General features: G+C 42.8%; 1 protein-coding gene across 1 annotated transcript; it reads right to left on the minus strand.

Moving 5' to 3' along the window:
* Positions 1 to 393: 393 nt before the first annotated feature.
* RASGEF1B (RasGEF domain family member 1B) lies at positions 394 to 27,571 on the minus strand. Its single transcript, XM_059844067.1, has 14 exons — positions 27,429 to 27,571; positions 15,265 to 15,447; positions 13,692 to 13,814; positions 12,779 to 12,916; positions 9,997 to 10,212; positions 9,823 to 9,897; positions 8,428 to 8,523; positions 7,746 to 7,848; positions 7,082 to 7,161; positions 6,591 to 6,686; positions 5,076 to 5,171; positions 3,288 to 3,411; positions 2,574 to 2,646; positions 394 to 1,754 (listed from the first exon to the last, which is right to left on the minus strand). Exons 2-14 carry the CDS (start codon positions 15,439 to 15,441, stop codon positions 1,730 to 1,732), a joined length of 1,422 nt encoding a protein of 473 aa, XP_059700050.1. The 5' UTR covers positions 15,442 to 15,447; positions 27,429 to 27,571; the 3' UTR covers positions 394 to 1,729.

A 27,571-nucleotide genomic window follows, 5' to 3' on the forward strand; every position in this document is an offset into this window, starting at 1 on the left:
CTCTCAGGCACCAGACATAAGTTTCAGCAACAGGGGAGGGATGTAGAGGGGAGGATGGGAAAGACCTCACCTGATGAAAGCTGGGAGGCAAGCCTGTGCACAGCAGAAGCAGTTTTCTTCTTTCAAGAGTTGGCCTCTTCTTCCTCCTTTACCCCAACACAGGGAATGGGAAAGGAGGAGAGGAAACCTTCTCTGTCAGGGCTTGAAACCCTGGTGAGAAGGGAATTCCTTGTGGAGTATATAACTCAGAGACTTTCAGTACCTTGTTTCAGCAAACAGGCTGTAGTTAAGGACAGTATCCCCATTAACAAAGGCTACCTCAACATGTTACTATGGAATTCAAAATAAAAATAAATGCCTGAAAAGGTACAGAAAGAACATAAAATCAAGAGATGCAGTGCAACAAATAAATATATTTATTCTTACTTTTTTCCTTTTTTTTTTTTTTTAACAACAGCAGCAGAGTATTTGCTAATAGTTTTTTTTTTTTTTTTTGCCAAGTATGTACTTTGCTTATTGATTTTTGCATCCAGGGTGATCTACAGCTACAGCTTAGTTTTGTATTTCTTTTTCAATCAGGTTCCTTCTAGGATAGAGTGACTAAGTATTCAGAGCTACTAAAAACTTATTAGGTGTGTAACACAGTGAACTACGTCACAGTCATAAATATAATCCCTAAAGCAAACACACAGGAAGACTGTTTTGTTCCTAGCTGGAGTTGAGAAGAAGACTCTTTTTTTCTTTCTGGCATCTTGCTGTTTCAGTCAAAGTGGATTGTGTTCTCCACTGTTACCCTTTCAAAAAAAACAGTTATAAAAATTACTTAATAAAAACATACTGTCATATTTCAACAGTTTTTATGCCAGTTTCTCAATTACTATTCTAGAAAAGTCAGTTTGTTCAACCTAATATAAGAAGGTCAAGTATGGAAAATCAAGAGTAAGAAAACCTCACAGTAAAAATAAGTGTGTCTGTAGCATGCAGTGGTCAGTTGTAAAGAAATGAACAAAAGAAAAAGCCTCCCTAGAAGTTGTAGAGCTACATAGCTACTACCTTTTTATAGCAGGTGTATTTTCTACCACAGCTTAGATTTTTATAACTTTATATTTTTTTAAATAACTTAAAATAATAATGAGTTTGCCTGCCAGCAGCCAACTCAAAATCACATTGGAAAAAGACAAAAACCCAGCCACCATTACAGTGGTAGGGAGAAATTCTCCTCAGCAGCCAATTTTTGTGTCCAGTCCTTTCCCTTCTTAACAATCCCAAACTTCTGGGATATATTCAGCTTATTAGGAATGAGAGTTCTTCAATGCAGACTTGGGTTTCACTGAAAGTAATGGTGAACATTTCCCCTCTGTAGCCTCCTGTGAGTCCTTTTAGCAGTTCTGCAGAATCCTTGTAGCAGCAAGCTGCAGCAAAAGGAAAGGAAAGAATATTCCATCCAGGTGTGAAATGATTCATAGGCAGCATCTGAGATCTTCAAAGGATTCTCAATCAATACTTCAGCCTGAATTCCAGATGAGTGGGCTGTGATTTTATCTCATCTGTCAGATGGGAGAAGCTGCCTGTTTGTTCTTGAATTAACTTCTTTCATCTTTGCTGCCACAATACTGCAACTGACTGCACATCTCTCATCATTCTGAGTGCCACTCAGTGCACAGAAAAATAAACCAAGCCATGGCCCTTGGCAATCCGTGTAACACAGCAACAGCAGACAGGGTGTGCTCTAGACTCTGCCCAGAAGCGCTGACCTGAAAGGCAGAGGGAAATGCAAATGGGTAAAGGCAACCACTAGAATGATGTAAATCTTCTCAGACAGAGTGACTGTGATAAGAGAGCTCTGAAAGTGAGATTCCAGTTGCTACAGGTTTTCATTTTGTCACCCTGTGTAATGTCGAATGTCTGTGCCCTGATGTGAGTAACTCTCTTCACGTCTTCTCCTCAAAATGAGGGGGATCAATCAGATGGAATTGTTACATCCCCCGCCCCAATGGTTCATCTATCCTTCCACAATTAGTAAAATCAAAAAGCTGCTGAGGCTGCATTCTAATAGTAGTAGAAGAAAAGCCAAAAATATGACTTTGCTGAATATTTTTCCCCAGCCTGAACTCTAAATTGTTAACTGGTTTCATTACGTTGCATTTGCCCCAGAGCAAAATAGGCAAACCTCACTCCTGTCTGAAAGGCTGGTGCAGAAAGGGATGCAGAAGCTGTGAAAACCTCTGTGTGGAATCTAGAGTGCTCTGTAGAGTACTTGTGAGGAAGTGGGGATTTCTTGGAATTTAGAAAGTACTTTCTTCCTTCACTGAGTAACACGAGGAATTAAAATACAAAATTACTTATTCTCATTCCCATTTCCTAAGGGAAAGAAGGACTGAGAGGGTTTAAGATAAAGAGTGATTGTTCTGTTTTTTCCAAGAGTCCAAGGGATTGGGGTGGGGGGGGGATTTACAACCATGCTGTACCCCATCTGTTGACACATGTAACACTCCATTTGGTTTTAACTGCTTGATGCTTGCTCTGTATCCTATTCTGTTTATTTATTGATCTGGGTAACCTCTGACACAAACCTTAGTGTCTTCCATCTGTCCTTTTCAATGTGGTTCTCAGGACCTTCACTTTCATAGGAAGCCAAGTAAAGTGCTGCAATCAGAAGCAAATACATTATGTTAGGCCTACTGGCATTTTAAAATTTGCTCTCCCTGCAAAGCAGACTGAGTTAAATGAACTGAGGCATGTATTATCCATCCCTCAGTTTAGGGCTTCAGATTCCCTTTAGGAAGTATAGCATTGCTTAAAATTGCACCCAGACAATGCTAACAAACTGTGCATGAGAACAAAGACTACCCTGAGGGGGGGAAAACCAATCAGAGGAAACTCAAAAGCATGAGGAGAAGAAAGCACTCAAGAGAAAATAAACGGAGCCCAGGGACATGGTGCTTTGTAAGCAGCCAGTGAAGTCCCTATTTTCTTCCTTAAGCAGCACCCTTTAGTGCAAAGCATCCTGAAAGTCCACATAAATACATTTCATGTGACATTTACAGGGACCACATCACATTAGTTCATTCTATTTCAGAACCAATGCTGACTTTCACAGACTAAATGCACATAAAAGAAAAATCTTATCTTCTCTGTCATTTGTAAGGGAGGAACATTTTTCACTTGCCAGACAGGGATGTCCTCAGGACAGTCTCTCCTTACTGTGAGGAAGCCACAAATTAACACAGAAAGAGATTAAGCAGTAGCCAGTGACACTATCCCTGCAGAAGTCCAGAGCTCCTTACCATCATCACTGAAGACTGGGACAGAGAGCAAGTACTGCAGAATCTTCCAATCCCTTTCAAAAGGACACTCCACTTGCTTCCATGTCATAAATTCACTGACTTGTTTTGCCAGTTCCCAAAATTTCTGTCAGAATATAAAGCAGAAGAGGTTGCTATACCTTGAACAGCATTGCTTACCCTGAACATTCTTTTAAAAAGAGGGAGAGATCTTGGTTTGGAGACCAAGGCTTCGATTGTCCTTGGCTTTTAAGATGGAATTGAACATGGTCTGACTCAACAACTCAGCTTCTAACTTTTTTGTTCTTGTTTCAAGCTATGGTAACTTCCCACTCCTGCACCTTGTTAAAATTGCTGTCGTGAATACAAATATAGTAGATCATGAAGTGCACTTAATTTTTTTCTTTCAAGGAGCTGGTAACACTCCTTATGCCCAAATTTTAACTTAATTGATGCTTATGTTTTTTTTGTTTTGCAATTAAATACATAGTGATTTTCACATCAGATGCTTAATAATGGCATTTCAAAATCCAGATGTTTCCTGTCAGTTAGCAAATATGAAATGCTCTATTTTCTTGCTGGAAGTGTATGCCAAAAATAAACACTCCCCATGTAGTGTGCTGATGCCATTTTTTGATAAGCTCTTCATAGTAACGTTTAACACGCCCCAAGTGCAGGTGGATTCCTTGAGCAAAAGGGCACTGCACAGCCTAGTTTTAGAACCTTTAGGCTAATTCAGGCCCATGACTACAACTGAAATGTACTGCACTTTTGTGTGGATGACCCAGGCTTCCTGAAAACTGAAAGTACCAGGAAAAAAAATCATTGGGTAACTCACCCAATGTCAGATAACAAGCATGAAATCAGAGGCACAAAAACTACTGGAAGACAAGAGAGTCAAAACTCCCTCGCTGCTGCTCTATCACATATTTCTTCAGAGACAATCTGGGACTTACATGCATGTAAATGCTGCCTATATATCTTGATAAAAGAAGAATTTGCTTTTTATGTGAGGAATTAAAAGATAAAGCCCTAAAATACTAATTGGAATGTCACCGTCATATTTTCTGGAAAAATCTCTTTGCCCAGGATTCTTCTCCTGGGAAGCTGAGAAGCCTCAGAGAAAAAAGGAAAACAATAATTATCTGATTTGCTTCTCTTGTGTTTTGCTGCTTTGAAATGTGTTTGGAGATTGTTTATCCAACAGGTGGTTGTTTGATTGGTTTCATGTGAATTGTTTTGACTTAATGGCCAATCATGGTCAGGCTGTGCTGGGACTCTGGAAGGAATCATGAGTTTTTCATTATTATCTTTTAGCCTTCTGGCTGTACCCTTTCTCTATTCTTTAATACAGTTTAGTATTGTATTTTTTATATAATATAATATCCTAAAATAATAAATTAGCCTTCTAAGAATATGGAGTCAGATTCATCATTTCCTCCCTTTGACGGGGGACCCTGAAAATACCACATTTGAACATTTTGTCATTAACTATAACAAACCTGTGAATTGAAATGTTGAGATGAATTTGATCACTGGGAAGAAGTTCTGACTTTTTTTCCTCCCACTAAAAAAACTGGGAACGTTGAAAGTTTCAATAAACACTTCATCTTCGATAAAACTGCTTTTTCCTGACTACCTCCCAGCTCCCCCTGAGAAGTAACAGATATACTCAAATTCCAGTCTATATCTGCTCTCCCAGAACCCAGTGGAAATTGGACAGTGATCTGCTTCAGTTTTCTGTTAAAGAGGTTGACCCTGTACTAAAACCCCACTCAGTGCTCCCCTTACCTCAAAATTGACGTGGCCATTGGGAAGGCGATTGGCACAACCCTCATTGAGGAAGTAAATATCTTTGATCAAGAGGCTGAAGAAAGGTATCACGATCTAGGGAGAGAGCAGCATTATGATCAGTCTGGTCCTGAATCAAGACACAATGGTCTACAGAGAAAAATGAAAGGAAGTCATGTGATACAAAAGGTAAGCACAATACAGAAAGACTAAGGATTCCACATCTTTACACAAAACCTGTGCATTCACTACATTCTAAAATACAAGTCTCTGCACAAAGTCCCCCATTTCTATGTCATGTCCTTCTTGTTTTCACTTTTTTCCTTCTTCCTTGCAGTTTCCAGAAGATAAATGGTCAGAGGCACCTACTTCTTACACGTAATTCCTGCAGGCAATCTCATAGTGTAGCTTTCTCCCCTGACAGGACTTCCTTGGTAAATGAGGGGAGAGGCACATTGAAGCGTGGCAGGGAATATTGGGGTAGCAGCACAAATGGCTTGAGATACAATTCCCTGAGCTCATGCAAGTCATGGAACCTTGGTACTGGCTGGCCTAAAATTAAGCATTTCCTGCCAACTGAACAAAGTATTTTCTTTGGAGAATGCCGGAGAATTTTACTTTCTTAAATTGGTTCTATTTTAATTTTCATCCCGTGGAAGTTTTCACAGCTACACATCCTTGTTACAACTGGGGATAAAACAAATATCACTTATTATTTCCATGGAACACTTCACCATATTTCAATATCTCTAAGTTCTTTCTTTGAAGTCTTAAAACTGACTTTTCCCTGAAAAGAAGTAAGCCTCTTACATTTAGACTTCTGGTAGTTTGAATGATATGTGAACAGATCCTTAGGACTCAGAAAGACATTCCATGTATAACAACAGTATAGATCAGCAGACTGCATGTGGATTTGCTTCATCTGCCTGGTAGTTTATTCCATGAACTCCAAGATCATGTTTATTCAAAACAGCATGAAGTCCTAATATCATAAGGAGTTGATGAGCAATTGCTTCCAAGTGGGGAGCAGCTGGGAAGCTATTTGCTTCCTTTCCACAAGAACCACCACTGAGATTCTGCATCTAAAGACTATACACAGGGAGGGAACACTACAGCTCTGTCTAGATTCAAGGTTTAGAATACCTTTTATGAGTAAGTTTTAAAGCCTTTCCACCTTAAGCCATGAATTACTGGAAGTTTAGCACAAGCAGCAGCTTTAAGAACAAATTACTAGCAACCTCATGTCAGCCCTTAGCCTGTTTGTGGTATGGGTTTGTGAGATAGAGGAGTCTGTCAAACAGAAACGAGCTGAGGAAACGTACTTATCTTACTTAAATAATCAAAGTGATCATTTAATGTTTGGACTTTCAGCCAGCACCAAACTGATCTGGCAGCTTTTAATAAGCCCACCAGGGGTAGAGTTGCTGAGAAGGAGAATTCCAGGATAAAGGTTTACCATACAACTTAACAAGCACATTTCCCTTTTGCCCACTGCCAATTCATTTGCAAACACACCTTCTCTCTGCTGCTGTGAGCTGTCAGGGACCTCTGAGTCGCTCCACGCAGAGCAGTTCGGTAATTGTAAAAATTGCTGGACGGGTCCATCTGATGCTGCAAGGCATGAAAAGATGCAAATAATGAGGTACACACAATCCTTTTTCTACTGAGCAACTCTTAAATAGGAAAAGGTCTTCTGAACAGCCCCACAAATGCAGCTTTGTAGAGGACTGTGGTATCACTCTGTCTGTTCGTTTGATCAGAAGAGAACCTTATTTAAAAAAATGTCCATTCAGCACAACAAGGGATCCAATACATTCTCTTGGATAAATCACAAACTCATATAGTGCTGCACCTGTGTGATCTTTGACAAAGGTCAGCTGGACAATGTCCATTAAGAGCACAAATATACTAAATTAAATGTCATAATGAAGCCAAACTCACATCTTTGAGTAGTTAAAAGTAACATGGTATTAACAACCTCCTATCCAAATATTAGCCAAACTTACCTCAAGAATATCAAATTTGGCTGTCTTCACTTTTGCCCAGGTTTTCTTTAATCGAGACACAGGACTCATGTTCATGCCAGCTTGATGTAAGAGAAAGAGATTTTTGTAGTATTTAAAAGAAAAAAAAATTCTTTCAGGTAGCTTGGACCAGTAAGTATTTATAAAGCAAAGAATCTATTACCAATAACAAGTATTTTCAATGAAGCTACTCAAGAAATCAGAGTGACTATTTTCTTTGAATTCCAAAATAACCTTGGAAACAAAATCTTCATCTCTTACTGAATGAAAGGTCTAAAAAAATGCTATGGCATTATTTAACATGGATTTAATAAAACACGTATATACAACAGGAAAGTTCAAATGAGTGTTCTGAACACTATCTCTTACCATAATTCATTGTAAACTACAGCTAACTATGAAGTTTTCACATTTCAAATGAAAAAAAACCCAATTCCCAGTATTTTCCTACCAGATATAAAGAGCTGTGGAATTTTTAAACCACTAGGATGTGACAGAAATTATGGAAGATGTTTTAATTCTCCATATTACAGGGAAAGTTACTATTCCAATTTAGCACCGAAGTTGGTTTTAAAAAGTGGGGCACTCTGCTTTCTCTATCCAGATTTAAACAGGGATAAAACAATAAATCAGTACACATACTTACAAATAATAGCCATTAAGGAATTGAAGTTGCCAATGTTAAAACATTCCCGTGCCACATCGATGAAATATTCTATCACTCTTGCTCTGTGCTTCTTCTTCACAGGCTGCAAGAGATGCATTTGTAGGGTTATGCTCAGCAGGAAACAGCACTCAGACACATCCCCAGGGAAATAAGATCCCCGTTAAAAGTCTTTTCCATATATACCACAGCTTCACACTACCCTTTACATGTAGAGGAAGTTACACTAAAGTGTTCAAAAGCATTCAGGACAGCAAGGACAAACCAGACCCCAGGCAGGCAGAGAACAAGGAGAACAGGCAAAGAGGCTCTGCCAAGAAGAAGGATATGAAGAGCAGAGCAGAGTAGAGGGTCAGCCAGAGGAGAGAATGTGCCTCAATTCACAAGGGCCTTCCAGAGAAGAGAACAGCAGACCAGACACGCTCGTGTACCAAGAAGGGCTAACCCAGAACAAATCATCACTGTCACATGAACAAGGCTGAGGCACCAGTATAATGCTAAAAAACACTGCACTTCTTTCTCTTCAGACCTGCTCTGACTGCATCCAAATGTCAACAGTTACAGAACCAAGAGAATAAAAAGTCCAAAAGGCACCAAACTTGAAAAGGCTTCACAGTTTTAGATAACTAAACAAAACCTTTCAGCACAAGAAATCCTTGCTCACCATACAGATTTCTGTTGCAACCAAGTAACTGAGCCTGTTAAACCACTCCACGTAGGCTTCAAGATTCCGAGTCTTCTTTCGATCTCCGTAGCAGCTCTACAGACAGAAATAAAACAGCAACTTTTAGCACCATTTTTATCTTTTCCCTTTCTTTTGGCTTTCTGCCTTGCCATTCCCAAACATTGTCAAGTAACCAGGAATAACTCAAATTACCCAAAGTGACAAAAAAACCTTAGAGGGAAAGCAGCAGTGGTACTATTCAAGCATATGTAACTTCCTTCTGAGCTGCTGGCCCAGTAAAACACTCCAGCAAACACGTGGAATGCTGTCAGTCCCACTGGGATGCTTTAAGGACCTAAGACAGACTTGTGCAAAACAATCAGGGATAAATATCGGCATGAAGCTCCCTTGGATTTGCACACTGTTTCAGTCCTTACTCCTGTCCCTCTGACAGAGTAGATAAAACATTAGGCTCTCTGCAAGTGCAGCAGGAAAACAGATATCAGGCACATTATGTTTGTCTGTTGATGATGAATGGACATACTGCATCCTATGCTTGGGAGAACAGCTCTACCATTTTGATGGGACTATCCCTTCCCTGAGCAGTGCTATGCTGTATCACCTTGGAATCATTCGCACACCACATCTCAGGGCTGCCTGCAAAGGGGCAGACAGCAGTTTCAGTGATCTCTATCTGGAAAAACAATTTCAGAGATCATCTGACAGACCATCAAATTGTAAACTTGCATCATTCTATTCTGTTTGTCAGTTTAAAAATAATTCAAGTTTTAATGGACTGACTCTGTCACAGTTTATTTACAGAGGTTAAGTCATTTTGAAAAACATAAAAAATTAAGTCATTTTGAAAACAGCACTCAAAGAGATGACAACTCCATCATGGCTGGTTAAAAACACTGCATATTTGCCCTCCACCTCACATAGACCTAGAGCCCTCCAGATCTGTGTTTTTGTTACGTCTATTTGCTCTACCTGCAAATTCCCCACGTGCCACTTGGCTGCAAAGAGTTCATTTTACTAAAAAGAGAGAACAGATGTTGAAAATGAGTAATGCAGAAGCAAAGTTAAGCTCAGCTTCTTCCAGCTGTAGGCCACATAAATGGCCTGGGGAAAACATTCAAAGGATTAAATTCTCCCTTAGCTTAAGTCAGAAAACTCAGGAAATGTGTTTATTAAAGTCAATTTGTTGGCTGAGTTCTCAAGCTTCAGGAGTTGTACCCCAGAAATTAAAAAAACCACATCAACAAAATGTTTAATGGGAATACTACAGCTTGTTTTCTACTGGTCCTCATTTATTGCTGGACCTCACTCCCAGCTCATGGTGCACCTGATGGCAAATGATGCATTTCAGAGCTGCTCCAGATCTACTCCCATTACCTTGTCATTATTCAAAGGATCCTTTTGCACAAACGCCTGGATAAATTCTTCTGGTCCAATATAATTGAGCCTCTCCTAAACAAAGCACAGAAGCAGCCAAGTCACATCTCCTGTTAACCTGCACTTCAAAAAGAGGGGAGGGATGAAGTCATCCCCGGGAGTGTAACAACTCACCAGCTCTATGTGTGTCAGCTGCTGAGCTAACACATAGGGATCATTGCAGACTGTGATTATGTCCCTCTGCATGGACTGGGGCTTGGTCTTGAGGAGCGTGAGGCGATCTGTGGATGTGGTGGCATCGATTTTGGCAAGCACCTCCTCGTACTGGGCCACCGCGGCCAGCTTCCGGAGCAGGGTCTGCAGGAGCTGCTGCACGCTCTTGCGGTACATCTGCTTCAACATCAAACAGTCAGAAAGCACTTCCAAAACGTCAGAAGACACCACAACAGATGGATGCTGATACCTGTGGCTGTTGTCAAGATAAGCTCTATTATGTGAATTTGTAATATTAGCATCTCATCAGACCAAAAGGAATCCAGCTGGGGGTTTAAGCGGTGATTGTCTCACAGCTTCAATATTGACCCAGTTAGCGCAAAGAAAAGATGTGTTCAGAACACATCCTGAGAAGTACCAACCACCACTGGAGGAAATACAAGAAATGAAAATACTTCATCTTCTCCTGCTTAAGGCCACAGAAAAAAATATATGGCCATTCAATGATAAACAAAGGGCCTGCTTCTCTCTGCAGCAAATCAAGACCAGTTTCACCAAGGTCAGAGCTCAAACTTGCAGTGAATCTGATGAAAAGGAGTAGATAATAAAACCAAATCTCTCTTCTTTTGCCTTTGCAGGCCTTTCCATGTAGTGATTTAAGTTACCAGGAGTGACAATTTGAAATAGGAGCAGAACTCAACTCTTAAGCAGATAGATCTGTGTAACCAAGTTGGTTACTCTTCCAGATTCCACATATCATCCTAAAGCCATTAAACCAAAACCTAAGGGGCTTCAAAAAGGATCATCCAAAAACTATTGTCTGTACACTATAGTATGATCAGTCCAAGGCAGCAATATTTCATTTATTCTGATGAATTTCCTTTTCTCCAAAGATTTTTCCAAATATGTTGTTTTAAAGGAGCAATATGTTACTGTGGTGAGAGGTTTTGGTTGTACTCCTACTACCAGCTCTTAAAAGAACAGGAGTACAGTAATTCAGGAAGTAGAATAAAAAGCTATAAGTAGAACTGTAGTGAACAGGAGTAGGAAACTGCTTCTTTTGTATCCTTTAAGGTAATGACTCACAAAAATCCAAGTGATCTGTCAAAGGCAAGGTCAAGGAAGTTGCCATTTACTGTTCCAAGCAGTTCACAATAAAACAAGTCAATTTACTGCAGTGCCTGCTTTAACTTTGTCTTTCTGAAGGAAACATCAAAGTCAAATAAACCTCAAAGCTACAGCTAGAAAGGATTTATGGTTCTCTGAGTAAGATTGCTCCCTTTGCACAGTTTCTAGCAGCTTTGTACATCTGCCTTTCCCTTCAGTAGACAATTTCACTGTTTAAACTGTCTGTAGTGCCAGAAACTTCATTGCAGACAACCCTTCCCTCTTCTCATTTAATTCTTCCATCCTCCAACTCAACTTCCTCCAGGCTAAGCAGCTCTTTTTCTTTGTGCCAGTGAGTACTTTTCAAGTGGGTGTGAGCCTTCAATTGCAACTACTCTGCCTGGAACTGAACTTCAATATCCTACCTTGCTATGAAGAGTATATAGAAACAAATCAACCTGGCACCCCTGGAGTGAGGGCACACCTCTTAATTCTTCTCAATCCAAAGGTCCCTGGAGCTATCTTGCAACCTTCAGCTTGCACATCAAATTATGTCTCTTTTTCATTTGTACTTCATACCACATCTCACTCTCTTGTCCCATCTTCTTCCATCCCTCCCCACTTTGACAACATCAAAATGTATTTCAGCTTCCAAGTTCAGTGTAAGTTTGTTTTTTTCCACGCTTGTGTACAGCCTCTCAAGGCCCTTCCAGGCCTCTGGCAGCACTCTCAGTTTCTCTGAGTCCAGCTTACCTCCACGCCTGTTAATGTGCTGTTTGCTGCCTCATCCACACCATTACTTAAAAGCTTATATAAGGAACACTAGTCCCTGAGGAGCACTGGAAACACAATGCCATTTAGCAATTGCTACTTGTGTTTATAGTTCTTCCAAATGCCTCTCCAGTGTCTTTTGCAATCACAGTTATTATGCCAGCTACACAGGATTTACTTACTGAAACCCTGTTAATGCCCTTCCACTAAGTAAATATAACCCTTGGCTTTTGGCCGAGTTTATTTCAGTACGTAAAAGACAAGCATCAGTTAAGGATCAACATATTTCATAATACCCATGTGGAACTTCCATCTGAAAAGTGGGATTTTGAGAAAGGTCAGGCAATTTCTTTGCCTGCTCCATCCATGGGAAGGAATAGGACAGATTTCCTCTGAGTTGATCTTTAAGCCGAGGACAATTCTTCCTGGTCCACACCTCTTTTGGAAATTTCTCCCCAAACCTGCTCTAACTTTTCCATTGACCTACAGGTCAAAGGCCGAATTCCAACACACCTTATTCAAGAAATTATCAACACTGACAGGGATTTCTTAGCTACTGCCCTAGCTAGCTTCTTCCAAGTAAAATGATAAATACTAACATCCACCAAGTTGTGCCTGTCTGCACAAAATGGGATTATGTTATGGGCTTAGAGGTGGAGAAAACCTTGCCCATGCTTTGGAGAAGATCTGCTTATGCTGTGTGGTTTCATCCTAGGCTTAGGTACCAGACAGAACTTTTTGCCTACCAGCACATTGGTAATGAGTTTTCCTAAGCACCCAGAGTCCCCCCATGTTATGAACAGCAATATCAAAGCAGTAACAGGAATGCCTTTTTATCCAGTAACTTTGTGTGCAGACAACTTACCTCATCCCCACTGGCTATTCTTTGTGCCAGCTCCTTTAAGTTCCTCATCATTCTTTCATCTCGGAAATCATAAGGAAAAGTCTCTGTCCACTCAGTCAACAACTGTAGGATTTTTGGTGCAATTTTCTGGGTCCAGTTCTATTTGGAAACAGTAGTGACAAATGTTAAATGTAACAGCAATGCAGGAAATATTTAGCTCAAAGGAAACAGAATTCTGCTCTGCAGGATACTGCGGAGCATAAGGGTACGAATGTCAGGTAAATTTTAATCTTAACTTCATTCAGCATTGGATTATAGGCCAGAGACAATGGCCATGGAAGCCAATGAAGAGACTCATTGGCTTAGCTGACCTGGAAATTAGGCTTCAGGTGGGTGGAAATGACTCCCCTCATTATCAGGAGTGCCTCAGTGCAAGGCATTGATTAGTGTTTCCGTAAGTTATGACTAACCCTCAACAAAGAAAGTGGTAAATTTCAGTTGTGCCATGACCTATGCATGCACTACACCTTATAGGGAGAAACCTATAAACAGACAGGGAAGGGCTGGTGAGGAGATGTGGTGGTCAGAGGCTGCCTCAGGCATAGTGACCGTGAAACGATTTTTGGTTCTCGGTGAAGTAAGGACGAGGGTCAACAAAACCTCTGCCTTGGACTTTCAGAAAGCAGATTTTGGTCTGTTCAGGACCCTGTTTCACAGATTCTCTTGGTAAAACAAACAATGCAGCAGAAGCAGCAGCCCTCATGGAGGACAGGCTGAGCAGTGTGGAAATTCCCCAGAAATCTCAGTGAATAAAGGGTCTAATTCAAACCCGCATCAGGTTTTCAGTCTGTTCTATCCCACTGAGGACCCTCTCGACTGGAGCACTTTGGTTTGGGCAGGGACCTGGGAAGTCCCTGAGAGTGTGGGATCTCACCTTGTCCAGGCCAGGCTCACTGAGTCTCTGCTGCTCAGTGCACAGGTGGCAGACTTTGGCCATGAGCTCGTACGGGTGCATGAAGAGGCGGGAGCTGAGGAGGAAGGTGAAGATGTACGTCCTCTGGGAGCAAGAGGAAGACAGAGAAAGGCATAAATCACCAGCATTTTTTACATTTTCTCAAAATACCTTCCTGAATAATCTGCTCCTCATACTTTACTATCTGCAGAAGAAAACTCTACATGTGGTTGTGCCAAAAGCAATTACTACAGAGGTAAGCATTTAACACTTATAATTGCTCCAGAACCAGTATTATAAGTTTGTGCTTGAGCCAAGTTATGTAAGATTAAATCAAAACAAGGCAGGGCAAAGGTGGTTTAGCTCTCCTATTGCACACAGCCTTATTGCAAGCTTATCACCTGAAATTACTCAGAATAAAATTTAAACTCATCTTCTCCTGCTCTAGAGTAAACCTTTGTTGCCTGGGTGAAAGCAGAGGGAACTACATAGCTTAACTTTACAGAATAAAAATCAGTAACTGATTCTGAGGTTACAAGAAGAGACTCCTTAGTTTGCTTTGATTTTCCATGTATCATGATTTGAACTCATTGTGAGATATTCAGAATATCCATTCCACTTTCCACTTTGCCAGTAGTTAAGTATCTATGGCACCCACTCTACAAAGACTCTACAATGTTCTGTCTCTAGAGACTTGGAATAAATCAGCAAGTTTGACCAACCTGCGTCTAAATTGCTACATATCTGAAGTTTACACTAAGCATTAAGCACTAGCTTAAGTACAGTTCTGTGCAGCTGTTAATTCTGACCCAAGTTAAAAAAGATCCTGTCTTGGAAATGTGGACAGATCTATGACAATAACAGAAGCTGAATATAAGCAGAGTTACATCTTCAGTAGGAGCATGTTTACAAGTAGAGCTGCAGTTTCATCATCCACCAGTTATCCCCAGCTGCCCTTTCCTGCCACCTTTTGATACCATTCTTTTTTATCTTCTAAGAATTATAGAAGATGTCTCAACGCATGGATGTGCCCACACAGGTCAAAAATTCTCAGATGACAAACCTCCTGCTGTCACATCCAGCCTCTGCTGATCCTAAATAGTGTGGTACTAGTTTAACATTTTGGTTGCTTATTGCAAGTACACATCGACCTCAGATGAGCAATGGGAAATATGCATTAAAAACCACTTGGTTTTGCAATAAATACTTTCATTCTGTCACAATGGTGGTCATGCCTTTCTCTTCAGCTTGCCTGGCAGCATTTTTGAGGGTCAATTCAATGGTACACACAGTCCATCAAGCAATAAGCCAGTCTAGGTGTGTGCTTTATAAATGAGTCACCAGGGTTGCTCACCTTACAACGGGAGTAATAAAGCATTAGACTTCCTAGGCTGGGTGAGTTATTGCAGGATGCACTCAGGTAAAGCACATGTTATCACTGCTGGTCAGCCACCTGACCCCCCCTTTCCTTAGCCATGGATGTGACACAATCTGCTCTTGCTGCACATGTTTCCCTCTAGGAGACACATCAGGCCTGGCCACACAGTTAACTTACATCGGGATAGTAATCCACATTGGGTACCAGGTGCTGGATCAGAGCTTCCAGAGACCCCGACAGGAGATTGTTGTCGTGGTAATAGAGCCCTCCACAGTTGTCTTCTTTGGTCTGATACAGGTTCCTGTTGTAGCTGCTGCTGTCAAACATCGCTGCAAAGGGAGGTGTCTGTGGCATCTTGCCCTGAGGAGACACACAAAAGAGATAAGGGATAATTCAGGGAAGGTACAGAGTAGGGATTTTCTATCTTCCAGAGATAACACAGCACTAGAAAAAAACCCAGTGTCACGCCATGGGTTACTTGCACACAGTAAAGATTGCACTGTTTTCAAGCCTGTGCAGACTCATCAGGAAAGGGCCAACACAGGCTTTCACCACTGCCTGTCACAATTGCCAGGTGCTTCTTTTTTATCTTGCTGTTTCTTTATTAAATGACAGATAAGATGTCCAGGCTAAGAGTCAGAAGGAAGTACAAAAATCCTAACAGGCTTTGGGAACTCAGACTTTCTGTAAAGCTTTTGGGGATGTGACATAACATCCACTTTGGTAAAATCGAGTGTAGCTCCCTACGAGCAGCACTCTGAAGGGGAAGCAGGTTCAGGCTGTCCCAGGCTGACACACCCCCCAGTGCCAGTGCAGAAGGAGAGAGACTGAAGTGAAGCCCTGGAAAGGTTATGTGAGAGGACAGTCTCCTTTATGCAACACGACAGCCATGTAACTGCAATCCCAAACCTCCTATTTCCCAACTCCACCCTGGTAAATTGGTGCTTGGTTTTCCCAATAACACTGTGACAGGTGTGACCCAGGCTAAAGCCTGATGCTTCAGTGCATCTGCCTCCACCTACTCTCTGAGTGGCTCTACAGAAATTTGGAAAAACTTGCCTGGGCATAGTTGCTTACCACTGTTGTCCAAGTTCACCAATGATATAAAAGATGAGACCAGATTCAGAGTTTTGTTAAACCTTCTCCCCAGATTCTGTGAAAATGTGAAAAAATCCAGCCCTGTGTTTCCCAGCCTTAGGAAAAATAAAGCAATTACTCATCAGTCTGCATCTCAGTGCCTATGGAATCAGAATGTCTTTCCAAGGAAAAGATCAGTCAGTGCTGCAGGCTGTTTAGTCACTCAGAGCAGTGGGTGGGCAGCAAGGGGGCCATGACCACTCAAGAGCTCTTCTGGTAATGAAATATCTGAAAAGGCCAAACGATAAAATCTCTGATTGCTTGAGTGTTGAGTTATAAACTCCTTCCTTCTCCCTCCTTCCCTGCTTTCTGGGAGTAGCAGTTCTTGTCAGTTTAAGGAACTTAGGTTTTATAGCCTCGATGGGAAGCTAAGTTTGTGCCCAGTTTTAACCTCAAACATGCCAGTTTTAACTCTACTGCAGCAGTTACTTGTGGGAACCCAGGAAATTCCTCTGGCTGCCCTGGAGGGCTTGAGCCCCTGCCCAGGGGGCTCAGAGACCTTGGCACAGAGCCGAAGACCCCTGTGCCTTTGATTTAGCCCTTGGAAAAAACAATTACCAACCTTGTAATTCTTCTTTATATGAAGAATTACAAGCCACGACAGTTTAAGTAGAATGATAGTGAATTCATCACAGGGTGAAAAATAGATTTTTGGGGTTTTTAGAATGGGGATTCAGGGGGCAAGATGGAGAGATCTGGGCGTGCCCTGCCTTTCTCCTTCTTCTTCTTGGCCTCCGTCTTCTGGGTGATGCTGGCACTTTTGGATTGGTTTAGAGTAGAAGCTCACTGTCTAACATAGGTGATAGGTATTGGAAAGTAATTGTAAATATTGCATAAGTAGTTTGTAGTATAAAAGATAACACCGCCCTGGGGGCGGGCAGAGTGCCTCTGACTGTCCTGCTGAGCGGACCTCAGCTGGACAGGAAAAAGAATTTTATAGATAAGATACAATAAACAACCTTGAGACGGAGAAATGAAGAGCTCTGACTCCTTCAGGCTCCCGGCTGGGAAAAGAGACTTTCTAACTTACCTCAGGGTCACTCTGACCAGCTAGAGACCCCGAGAGTTACTGGGTGCTGATGGGCATTCAGGGAGAGACAGATAAACTGCAAAAGGGATGGCACTTTGTTTCCAACCCTACCCACAACTTCAAGGCAAGGGAGATCAAACTGAGAAGACAATATCCACAGGCTGCTGTGCTCATGTGTCGACATGTGCATGAGAAAAGCATTATTGCCTCTGAGCCATCATTGTAAGAGCAGATGCTGTTTCTTTTCTCTCCATTGTATCAAATCCTATTCGGGAAAAGGCTCTTTAAAGCCACAGACCTCAGTGAACACCAGCCTGTGAAGGCACCCCGTTTTGAAAACAAGTAGTGATGTGACAGCCTGGAGATAAATAGAGTGCTGCCATCTGTGTGCTCCCCAGCCCACAATAAAGCACTTTTCAGAGGGAGCTCGGTGCAGATGAGAAGCTATTAAGTTATTAGCCAGATTCCTTAGCTCGGACCTGGAGCACCACACAGCCTTGCTGCTGCTGCTGGCAGTGTGTCCAGACAATGGAGACATTCAAACCAGCACAAGCCTGAGTGGTTCAGTAAATAAACAGTAAAAGAAAGCCAAAAACAAAGGCAGAGAAGGACAGTGGAGAGAGCCTCCTGGCCAACACGACCTGTGCTAATTCCACCTTGAGAGGTGCCAAAAGATATCTGCATCAAAATGGGAAAGACTGAAAAGTCTCAGTGTCTGAAAAGTGACATCAGACACTCTATGCAGCTGTCCAACCAGCGTTTCAATTCCATTCAGCCCGAGGAACTGGGAAAAGAACAAAGTAAATACACATGCCACAGTGTAAAGTGCAGGACTGAACTTAACTGGGCTCCTGTACAAGGGAGTTCAAGTTACTGGGTAGGTGAGGGGCAAGCTTTCCACGGCCATGCTGTGCACCAGTAAAGCATCCTGATGCACAAAGACTCCTGGTCTTGCAGGTTCTTTGCAAGGCTAACCCAGTTTAAGGAACAAAACTTTACTGAAGAGCTGACAGGAACCTTCTGCAGCATTTCCTAGGTTTTCATATCATGCATGTAAAGCCACAGACTTGAACCAACTCCAAAATATTCTTCAGCCCACTGACACTGAAAGATGTCCTGCTTGCACCAAAATTCAGATTTTTTTCCAGCTACTGTAGCATGGTTTATTCAGTCAAAATGCAAGTGGTAGTGAACAGTGTTCAAACACTGCAACCCACCAAACACTTGCAGCACTGTGGCTCCAAGGTATTATTCCACAGGGAAGTGAGAAAGGCTAGTCTGCATCTGTAAAACAACTTGACACCAATACTAGCACTTGTAAAAAACCAAGGCAAGTAGTTGTTTCAACCCAGATCTCATACTAACCAAACCAGCCTAATTCAGGGTGAGACTGGAATCTGCAGGGAATTCAGCCAGACTGGCCAGCAATTAGTTTTGATTTCATGCAATCCTCACAACACAAATCAGGCAGGCTGAAGACACAGACTCCTAGGGCCTCATCAACAGGAAAGAAAAAATCATCAGGCCATTAATAGATGTACTGATTTGTAACCATGAAATAAAATTCTCAACAGTCTGCCCCAAAGGGTACATATTGTCTCACTTGTTTGTTATCTGTTTCTGGAAGCTGCTTGACAGAGAGGGCTCAGTCCTGCCTCAGTGAGACACCAAGTCATGGTGATGCTCTGTGTGGTCAGAACTGGGTTTCACTTGGAAGTGAGCAGGACACAGGACAGCTCTCCGTGCGATGAAAAGGGCTGATAGCAAAGTGTGACAGGGATAAATATAGCATAGCCAACGGGGTGATTCATCCAACACATGTGCTTTTCCAGCATGACTCCTTTATTATCTTGGCTTTGACTCCTCTGCTGTATTATATTTGGAGGTGGAGGCACAAAGCAGCATGCTTAATTCTAATTAGAAGCTTCTTTAGCTAAAGCTTCAGCCAAACCCTGCCTTCAGAGTAACTTGAGTGGAACTGAAATTTGGTTACAGATCAGATAATGGTCCACAAATCCATGGCATATAGAGCAGAGGTATCTTGGAACCTAAAAATATTGTTGACAAAGCACAGCAGGGCAAGATCTAACAAGAAGGAATTGGGAAAAAAGACAAGAAATATTATTCCAATGAAAAATGTCCTGGGAGTTAAAAACTGGAACTTTTTAACTGGGCTTCGGAAACATTTAGCTAACAATCATATGAAAACCCATTTATTTCTTCTCTTTTTATTTTTTTTTCCCTAAGAATGAAAAGAGTGGGGTTTTTTTTTGTTTTGCTTTGGTGTTTTTTTTTGTTTTGTTTGTTTTTTGTTTTTTTAAATTAAAGATCTGACTCGAAGGAAAGAGCAATGAAATAATTTCCTGGCTTTACCAGTGATACACTCCTGTGTCAGAGAGAAGTCAAAAACTCTGCACTGTGGAAGGAGGAACACAACATTTTTTTTTTCTGCATTTAGTATCATTATGCAGAACAGGAGACCTTGGGCACTGAGGTCCATATTCTAGCTGTGAGTGGCCTCTGACAAGAAAGAAGCTTCAACCTCCCCAGTAACAGCACTGTAAATAGGAAGTCAGAGCCAAAGACAATGTGCTCAAACCCCCACCATCTCCTGCAGGAGCCAAGTTTCAGTTTGGCAAAACTAAAGGAAACAGACGTGGCTTCCAAGGCTGCCAAGTGCTTTTCCAAACCTTTATGTTAAACAACAACAACCAAAAAAAAAAGTGTTTTCTACTACAAACAGTGGAAGGTTGCACTGGTTTGTTTTAATTTATATTGAAGAGCTCAGGCTGCACATCAGATTCATAAAACAAATCCAATAATAGGGACAGCTGGAGTCCTTCATAGAAGCACCCACTGAAAAGTTCAGTAGTAGCCATAAAAGGTGCCTTTAAAGCCACTGCCAAACATTTTCAGCTCCTCTGTTAGGTACAGTTTTCTCCCACACTATATCCCTCAGGCAGAGGAATGGTCTGAGTCCCAAGGCACACCTCCCCTTAAAAGATGCAAACTTCAGAATTGCAATTACAATTGAGAGCTGTTCCCTATACAACCAGAAACCCTAAAGCACATTTAGCAGGTGATTACCATCCACCATTGTTATTAAGGATGCCATCATAAGACTGAGGTACAGCAAAACAAAAGACTGACTTCCTGCAGGAGCCCAGCTCCAGAGAGGGCTCTCATTATCCCTACTCTTTCTTTTGTTAGCAGCAAGCCCACAGAAACCCTTACTGGACCTTAGCTCTCTTAACCTCATCCCTAACTTCCTGTACAATTTCCCCATATTCCTCCAAACTTAAACCCCTTCCATATCTCCCCAGCCTGTCTTCCATGAAAAGCCAAGAACCTTCCATTCCAATGCTCCAGCCATAGGAGCCACCACAGATGCCAGTGATATCACACCCATGCAGGCATGTGCATGTCTCTAACTCTCCCTGTTTGTTCCCCATGCCATGTGTGTTTGTGTAGAGGTATCTGAGCCAGGCCCTTGATAAAGCTGACTGGAGCAGCTGGAATCCTTTTGCAGTGCTTGGGCATCCACCCAGGCTGCCCAAAACAAAAGCATACCTGACGCAGAGGCCGCCCATGGCATTCCACACAGCTCTTCCTGGTGTGTGTGCTTCTGCTCACAAAGCTTTTTTTTAGCACTGAAAGGTAAAGGGAAATTTTACAGCTCAAGCTACTGAGAAGATAAGAAACCTGAAAAACTCCCAGATGGGTGTTTCATGTGTCTTACGTGCAGAAATTAAGATCACAGGACTATCCCAGCTCAAGCCTTCTTGCTTCCACTCTTTGTGATGAACTTGCCATACAATTCTCAGAGCGTGACTTCAGCACCAACTCTGAGTTATAGCTCCTTCCTAGAATTACTTATTAAGTGTATCTTTTAAGAGGCAAAGTACAGAATATTTTTTCATGAATCAAGAGGAAGATTAAGAACCTTTCATTAGGAATCCAGCCCAGAGGAAGAGGACCAAAACTATCCAGGCTGGACAGTGTCACAACAGTAAAAAATACATCTTGCACAGTTGCTGGTGGGGCAACTCTGGTTTTCTCTAAAACAGCAGAGAATGAACAGTTTTGTTAAGTTTTCCAAAAATCACCCAGGCAACAATAAGCTGCGAAGGAAAATGAAAAACACCAGTAAGCAAAGAATAAAACAGGAACTGAATTTCAAGTAGAGGCATTTTCCTCCTGAATGTGCATTTTTCTTGGGTCTATAAATAGACCCAGCTGATGATCTGGGAAGGTCAGATGCAGCACTGCTGACTGATCACTCACGTATGAGAACTTTGGCACAGTAATTAAGTGAATCCTGAATGACTCGAAATTAAAGTCCTTGGACACTGAACAGCAAAGGTGTGATGGGTATGAATACATTTGTGGGTTTACTTGGGAGCATTAAGAACATTGTGGGGCATTTAAGAATGGCTTGAATTTCTCCAAATCTGCAAGCATAGAAAAAGGGAAGGAAACAAACAAGTTCCTCTCTGTTGCTGATGCGCTGTAAATCCATGTCCTCTGCTTAAGCCTCACAACTGAGCTCCCCTTCTATCCTTTCCCATCCTCTTCTTCAGTGGGGCAGGAAGAGAGAGAGAGTCTAATGATGCTGAAAGTGGCTGTGACAGCATTGCTGCAGTGCCAGAGGAGCACATGCAGGCAGACTGCATCACGGCAAAAATCCCAGCTGCAGGAAAATTACTCAGTCCAGGGCGAGGACAGGACGTGTTCCTCCCAAACAAAACACATGATACAATTTGTCCATGTTGCTGGACACACAAAAGCAACAGCCTTGAAACACATGACACTAAAAGGATGCCACATCTATAACATACAATTTCTTAAAGCACTTGTCTCTTACCATGTCCACAGTGCTGCTGAGATTTCTGTCTGTAGGTTAAAAAACTAAAGAGACCACAACTATTTAAAAAGAGATGAAGCATGCTCCATTACTGACTGATCAATCTTTCTGCTAAGTTAAAAATTAACTTATTTTTAATTTTATGGGTAATTTCTTCATCTGGATGCTGTTCTTTTACCATTTGAATGCAAAATAAGGCTTTCCCCATGTAAGTGTGGGGATTTTGTACCCTGTACATCTTTTTGCTAATCCCAGTTTCAGAAGAGAAGTTTAAAACATGAATAAACAGGATAAGTATACATTATAAGTGACATGATGAATTGGCACAGCAGTAATTAAATGTCAGAAGGCACAAGACATTTTAGAAAAGTTTTGTCCATTGCATTCTCCATAGTGACTCTTTATAAACTTGAGGGATTTACAGAATGAATGAAATGGAAAAAGATGCACAAGAGTCTCAGGCCAGCCAAAGGATTCAATGAAACACTTCCCATATTAAAAAACAGACAACACATACAGCTAGCCTTTTGTACCAAAATTTCTGAGCTGGACTGAAAGCAAGAATGCTACTAAAGCCTTCCAGTTCTTTACCTTACTGAAGCAGGGTGGGGATTTTAGAAGCAAAGCATTCCCCTTATTTGACCCAGTGAAGCACAGAACAGTTTTGACATTTGTTCTTAAATATTACAGCCTTAAAACACTAAAATCCCACCTCTCTACTCAGGCAGCTGCAGACTGGTTTGTCAGGGTTGCCATCCACCAGCAAGATGCAGAGCTCCAGAGCCTGGAGGAGTTCACCAGCCTAGCTCCCACACTGCTGAGGGGCAGCTGGGATGCTGCTCCTCCTCAGCTGATGGGCTGCTGCAGTTCTGAGGTCAGGAGCTTGAAGGCAAGGGAACAGCAGTGATGCTTTATTCCAAAACATCACACTGTAAAACAAGTGATTCAGCAGCTGATTCACGGTGGCTGAGATGTCCAGGAATGGGGTGTGGGGTGGGGTGGACAGATGGGGCCTGTGATGCCACCCATGCTATGCTACCCCCCTAGTGAATCAGAACTCTGACGTGGGTCCTGTAGCTCTGTATCTACAGAGTTCTGCACTCTGCATCATTTCTGTAGCACACTTTGTGCCTCCTGCATACTTCAAACTGACAAAACTGAAATTTGATGCTCTCAACAGAGATAGGAGCAGTTTCCCCTACACTACCACCAGAAGAGATTCACAGTGGTATTAGACTTTCACTAACCTTGGGGAGTGTGATCCATTCTACGTGGCAGGGATGTGAGCCCTGGGATGCGACAGGGATGTAATCCTCAACCCCCCAGGTGATCCAAGCCAGAAGATCCACCTTCTCTATCTGCATGGGTAGTAGCTAAGCACGGCTCTGGACCATTTCAGAGTGATAACCAGCTTCATCAAGAGCTGCTCACATATCCATCCACAGAAAACAGAATTATTATGGCATTATTTCAGTGCTTCGACCTGGCACCTGGTAGTTTGGATCTGCTTCTGACTCTGCTACAAGCTCCTCACGTGGCTTTAGTCACTCAGCTTCTCATTACTGCATTCCTCTGCTTGACAGTACAAAGAGGGATAAGTATGGGGTTTTTTCCTTTCATTAAGCACTAAGATCTTTTTTCAAAAGGTGCAGAGAAGGTGTATCTTATATTACTGCCAGGAGCATGGTACTAGCCTTAAGCATGAAGCTCTCCTGACATGGTTCCTTTCTTCAACCTCATCAAAGCAAGATACCTTCTGAATCCCAAAACTGTTGCTCTTTGCAGACACCCATGCTTGGCCTTTTGGGGCTACCTACAGTACACTTCAAAAGAAAACACCTTTCCCTTTTGTAATCATAATAGGCAGCCAAGTTATAATTTACAAGAGCAAGCTGTGGTAGTGTTAAATAACAGTACTAAATTTCATTTAACTGTTTCTACCTAAAACCTCATAGCCAAATGTCTCTGCCATTTAGGTGATGCAGAAACATTGCTGGTTTTAGGGCAAACAATTCATATGATCTTTTTTTCCCCAGTGACTGAGTCCTTACATTTCCATGAACAGTACAGAATTTTTACTGACACTTCAATATACACCAGGTTGAAAGCAGTATATTCATACTTTCTGCAACAAAAATACTTCAGTTAAAGTATTAACTGATCACCCCACCATCACAACAACAGCATAAAAAAATACACTTTCCAGTGTCTAGATTGAAGATAAAAATGGATGTTTGCACTTGGTCTGCTAAGAGAGGAAGTACAGCTCCATATCTGCACCAGGTACACTTGCCTCACCCATTTCTATCTAGGCTGGGTATCAGCCGCTAGAACAGAGCTGGGTCTGAGGTGCAGAGGACTTGTAAACAGTTGTCTGCAATCAGCTCGCCTGACTCCTTGGGAAATCAAAGAGAAGCATCTCATAGCTAAAATGACTGCAAAGATCCTTTTCCCCAGCCTGGGCAGGGCCATAGCAGTCTGGTTTGTGGCAGCCTTCGAGACCAGCAGCAGTTCCCGTGCCCGACTCAGGGTGGACCCCTGGGCTTTGCAATCGATGGTCAAACGCTCCTTGCCCTGCAACAATTACAGCTATTAAGTCACCACCCAGTAGGAATGATATTGAGCAAATGGACACCACGCTGGGCTGTGAAAAGATCATTACAAACGTGGCCTAACAGCGTCTGAATCCCTGCAGGATGTTTAAGGGAGGATCGACTCTAGTCCTGATGGACAAGTACTGTCAGTTCAGCACGCTACATTCATGCAGAAAGCACCTGGCCTTGTATCAATGAGAGCAATTACCTCCGAGAATACCCCACTCCCCGGTCTGACTCAAGCTGATTTATCCTCTGTCTTACTCCTCATGAATCCGAAGGTCTCGCAGCTCCCCGGCTCCTCTCTGCAGGTGTGTTACCTGGCATTTCTGGCCCTTTTTCCAGGTGTGACAAGAAGCAGGCAGAGTACCTGACCCCACGGGAGGGGCAGGTGATCCGGGGAACATTTTATTCTGGGGAGAAGATGCATTTTGATGAATCAAACCCAAAATAGTCAGAAAGCATGGATCTGAGTCATTCAGTGCTATTCTGGAGCCGCCTAGGGAGAGTGAGCTGGATTGTTGTCATGATCCTGCACATTTTCCATTTAAAAGCACAGCCATACTAAATGCCACCCATCCAGGTTCCTCACAGTAGCAATTCAGTTTTTTAATACTACTTCTTACAGCAGCTAGAACAGAGGAGAAATTAGCAACAGCTTTCAACTGGAGTAGTTGCCTCCGGTTTGTGAATTAATGTATTGTCTTGCTGTGGCTGCAAAATGCTCTCTGGAAGCTTTGTTTACAAGCTCATTTTCTATCAAAGTGTTTATTAGATGATGTGGCTCAGTCCCTCATACCCATACCAAGCAAAGGGCGCTTGTCAGTGCTTGCAGAGTACACCTGTGTGTTTACTAACATTTGGAAAAAATGCTTGAGTATGTGCAATCACAGGTTGCCTGCATTTCAGTGGAGGAGGCACAATCTATCCCAAACAGCCCTTGGCATATGTCAGCAGACCCTTACAGTGATGTACGGCACAGACTGGCAATATGATCCACACACAGCTCCTTCCTGTCTTCACCCCAAGAAAACCTCACTTTCTAACCACGCAATTAGAAAAGTAAAGCCCCACACTGTCAGCTTTTCCAGCTTTTCATATTCCTTTCCTGACCACGCTCCAGGGCTGAGCTGTGCCTGTCCCTTCTGTGACAGCAGCTCACCGCACGGACCGGGAGCGGGCACGGTGAGCCTGCACTCCCCGAGGAATGTTCAGGTAACCCACACAACCGGAGCACAGGCAACCACACACAGAGCTGTCCCCCAAAACCTCGGCAGAAAGAAACCATAAAGAATGTAAACCAACAGGCATTCAGCACACCATACAAAAAATACACTTTTACTCAGTGCGTGGCACAGCTGTGAGCTTAACCCCGGCTAAATCAAGAATTTCTTTCCTCTTTCACAAAGATTTAACAAATCCTACAGTGGCCTGTTTCAATCCTGCTGTTCCAAGGAGTGATATCCCCACTGCTTATCCAAAATCAGAGCTTGCTCTCAGCTATTCGTTCTCTCCAGTACAACTCATCAGTTAGCTACTTGTCTTGAGTATATTTAGCATTGATTTTCAGCTGATTAACAGCTTCTCTCCAAGGCATCTCATTTGGAAGCCGTAAGATAAGCCTGAGGAAGCCGTACTTCAAAAAGCTCTTCTCAGCTTTCAAAATAAAGAGACAGCCTGGAGACCCAGTCCTGCCTGCCCAAGTCCCAGTTTGCCACAGATGGCACAGATGACATCTCAGCCCACCAAGGCGCTAATCTCACTGAAAGCAACCCCCTCAACATTCCTCGCATAGACAGAGCTGCCCGAGGTACAGAGCACCTCTTTGTTCCCGGCTCCTTGGATTTTTCAGGCCATTCTTGCCCTTTGAGAGGAGCCAGCCCTCCTCCGCTCTGTTCAGGAGAACTCCTCCGGGAGAGTTCCTCGTCCCCGAGTGTTATATTCAGCTTTACACACGGGCAGACTGGGAGGCACGGCTTGTTAGGGCTGCCTTAGTTTACAGTCCGGACTGCCGCACTGGTCTTGGGTCTTTTAACACCGATTTGGGGTCATTTAACATTGATTCGGGGTCGCTTCACAGTCCTTCCTCTCTCCTCGTACCCCTGAACTGCTGCCACCGCACACAGCGCAGGACCCTGAAGTTCTATCACGCTTACACTCGGCAGATGCCCAGCGAAAGACACACACACACACACACACACACACATATCCCGCCCACACCCCCATTTTACTCAGGCCTTCAAACAGAGTCTGGTAAATCAGTGCTTTTCTATCCTTCCCACCCAAGAAAACCAGCAATTGGCTGAACTGACGCGTGTAAAGAAAAGCAGGGAAAGCTTCTCCAAAGATTACAGCCACGGAAAAAGAAAAAAATCACATCGTGCAGTTTTAGGACTCTGTTCTATCTTACTGCAGGGAAGGGGACAAGGAGAAGGACCCATCACTGCTGAGTTGAAGTCCCTCCCTTCCCCAGTATGCTGATACCCCCCAAAAAAAGTAGCTCTGTCCGTACAGAACTGGGTGGCCAGGAAGGAGATTAAAAATCAGGAGGAATGAGACTGTCCTGCCGGAGCTGGCAAAGAAGACAGACTGGATGGATGGATGGATGGATGGATGGATGGATGGATGGATGGATGGATGGATGGATGGATGGATGGATGGAGGGATGGATGGACGGACGGACGGACAAGACGCACCGCAGACTCACGGACTGTACCTGAAAGTGTCAGGCGCTCCCGGCCCCAGACGCTGCCTTATGGCTCTCACGCACTCATCATCCACGACACAGCACTGCACAGCACGGCACGGCTCGGCTCGGCTCCCCACGGACTGTGCGGGCGGCGGGCGGAGCGCCGGGAA

This window comes from Haemorhous mexicanus, chromosome 4, assembly GCF_027477595.1.
Source record: "Haemorhous mexicanus isolate bHaeMex1 chromosome 4, bHaeMex1.pri, whole genome shotgun sequence".
Lineage (NCBI taxonomy): Eukaryota > Metazoa > Chordata > Aves > Passeriformes > Fringillidae > Haemorhous > Haemorhous mexicanus.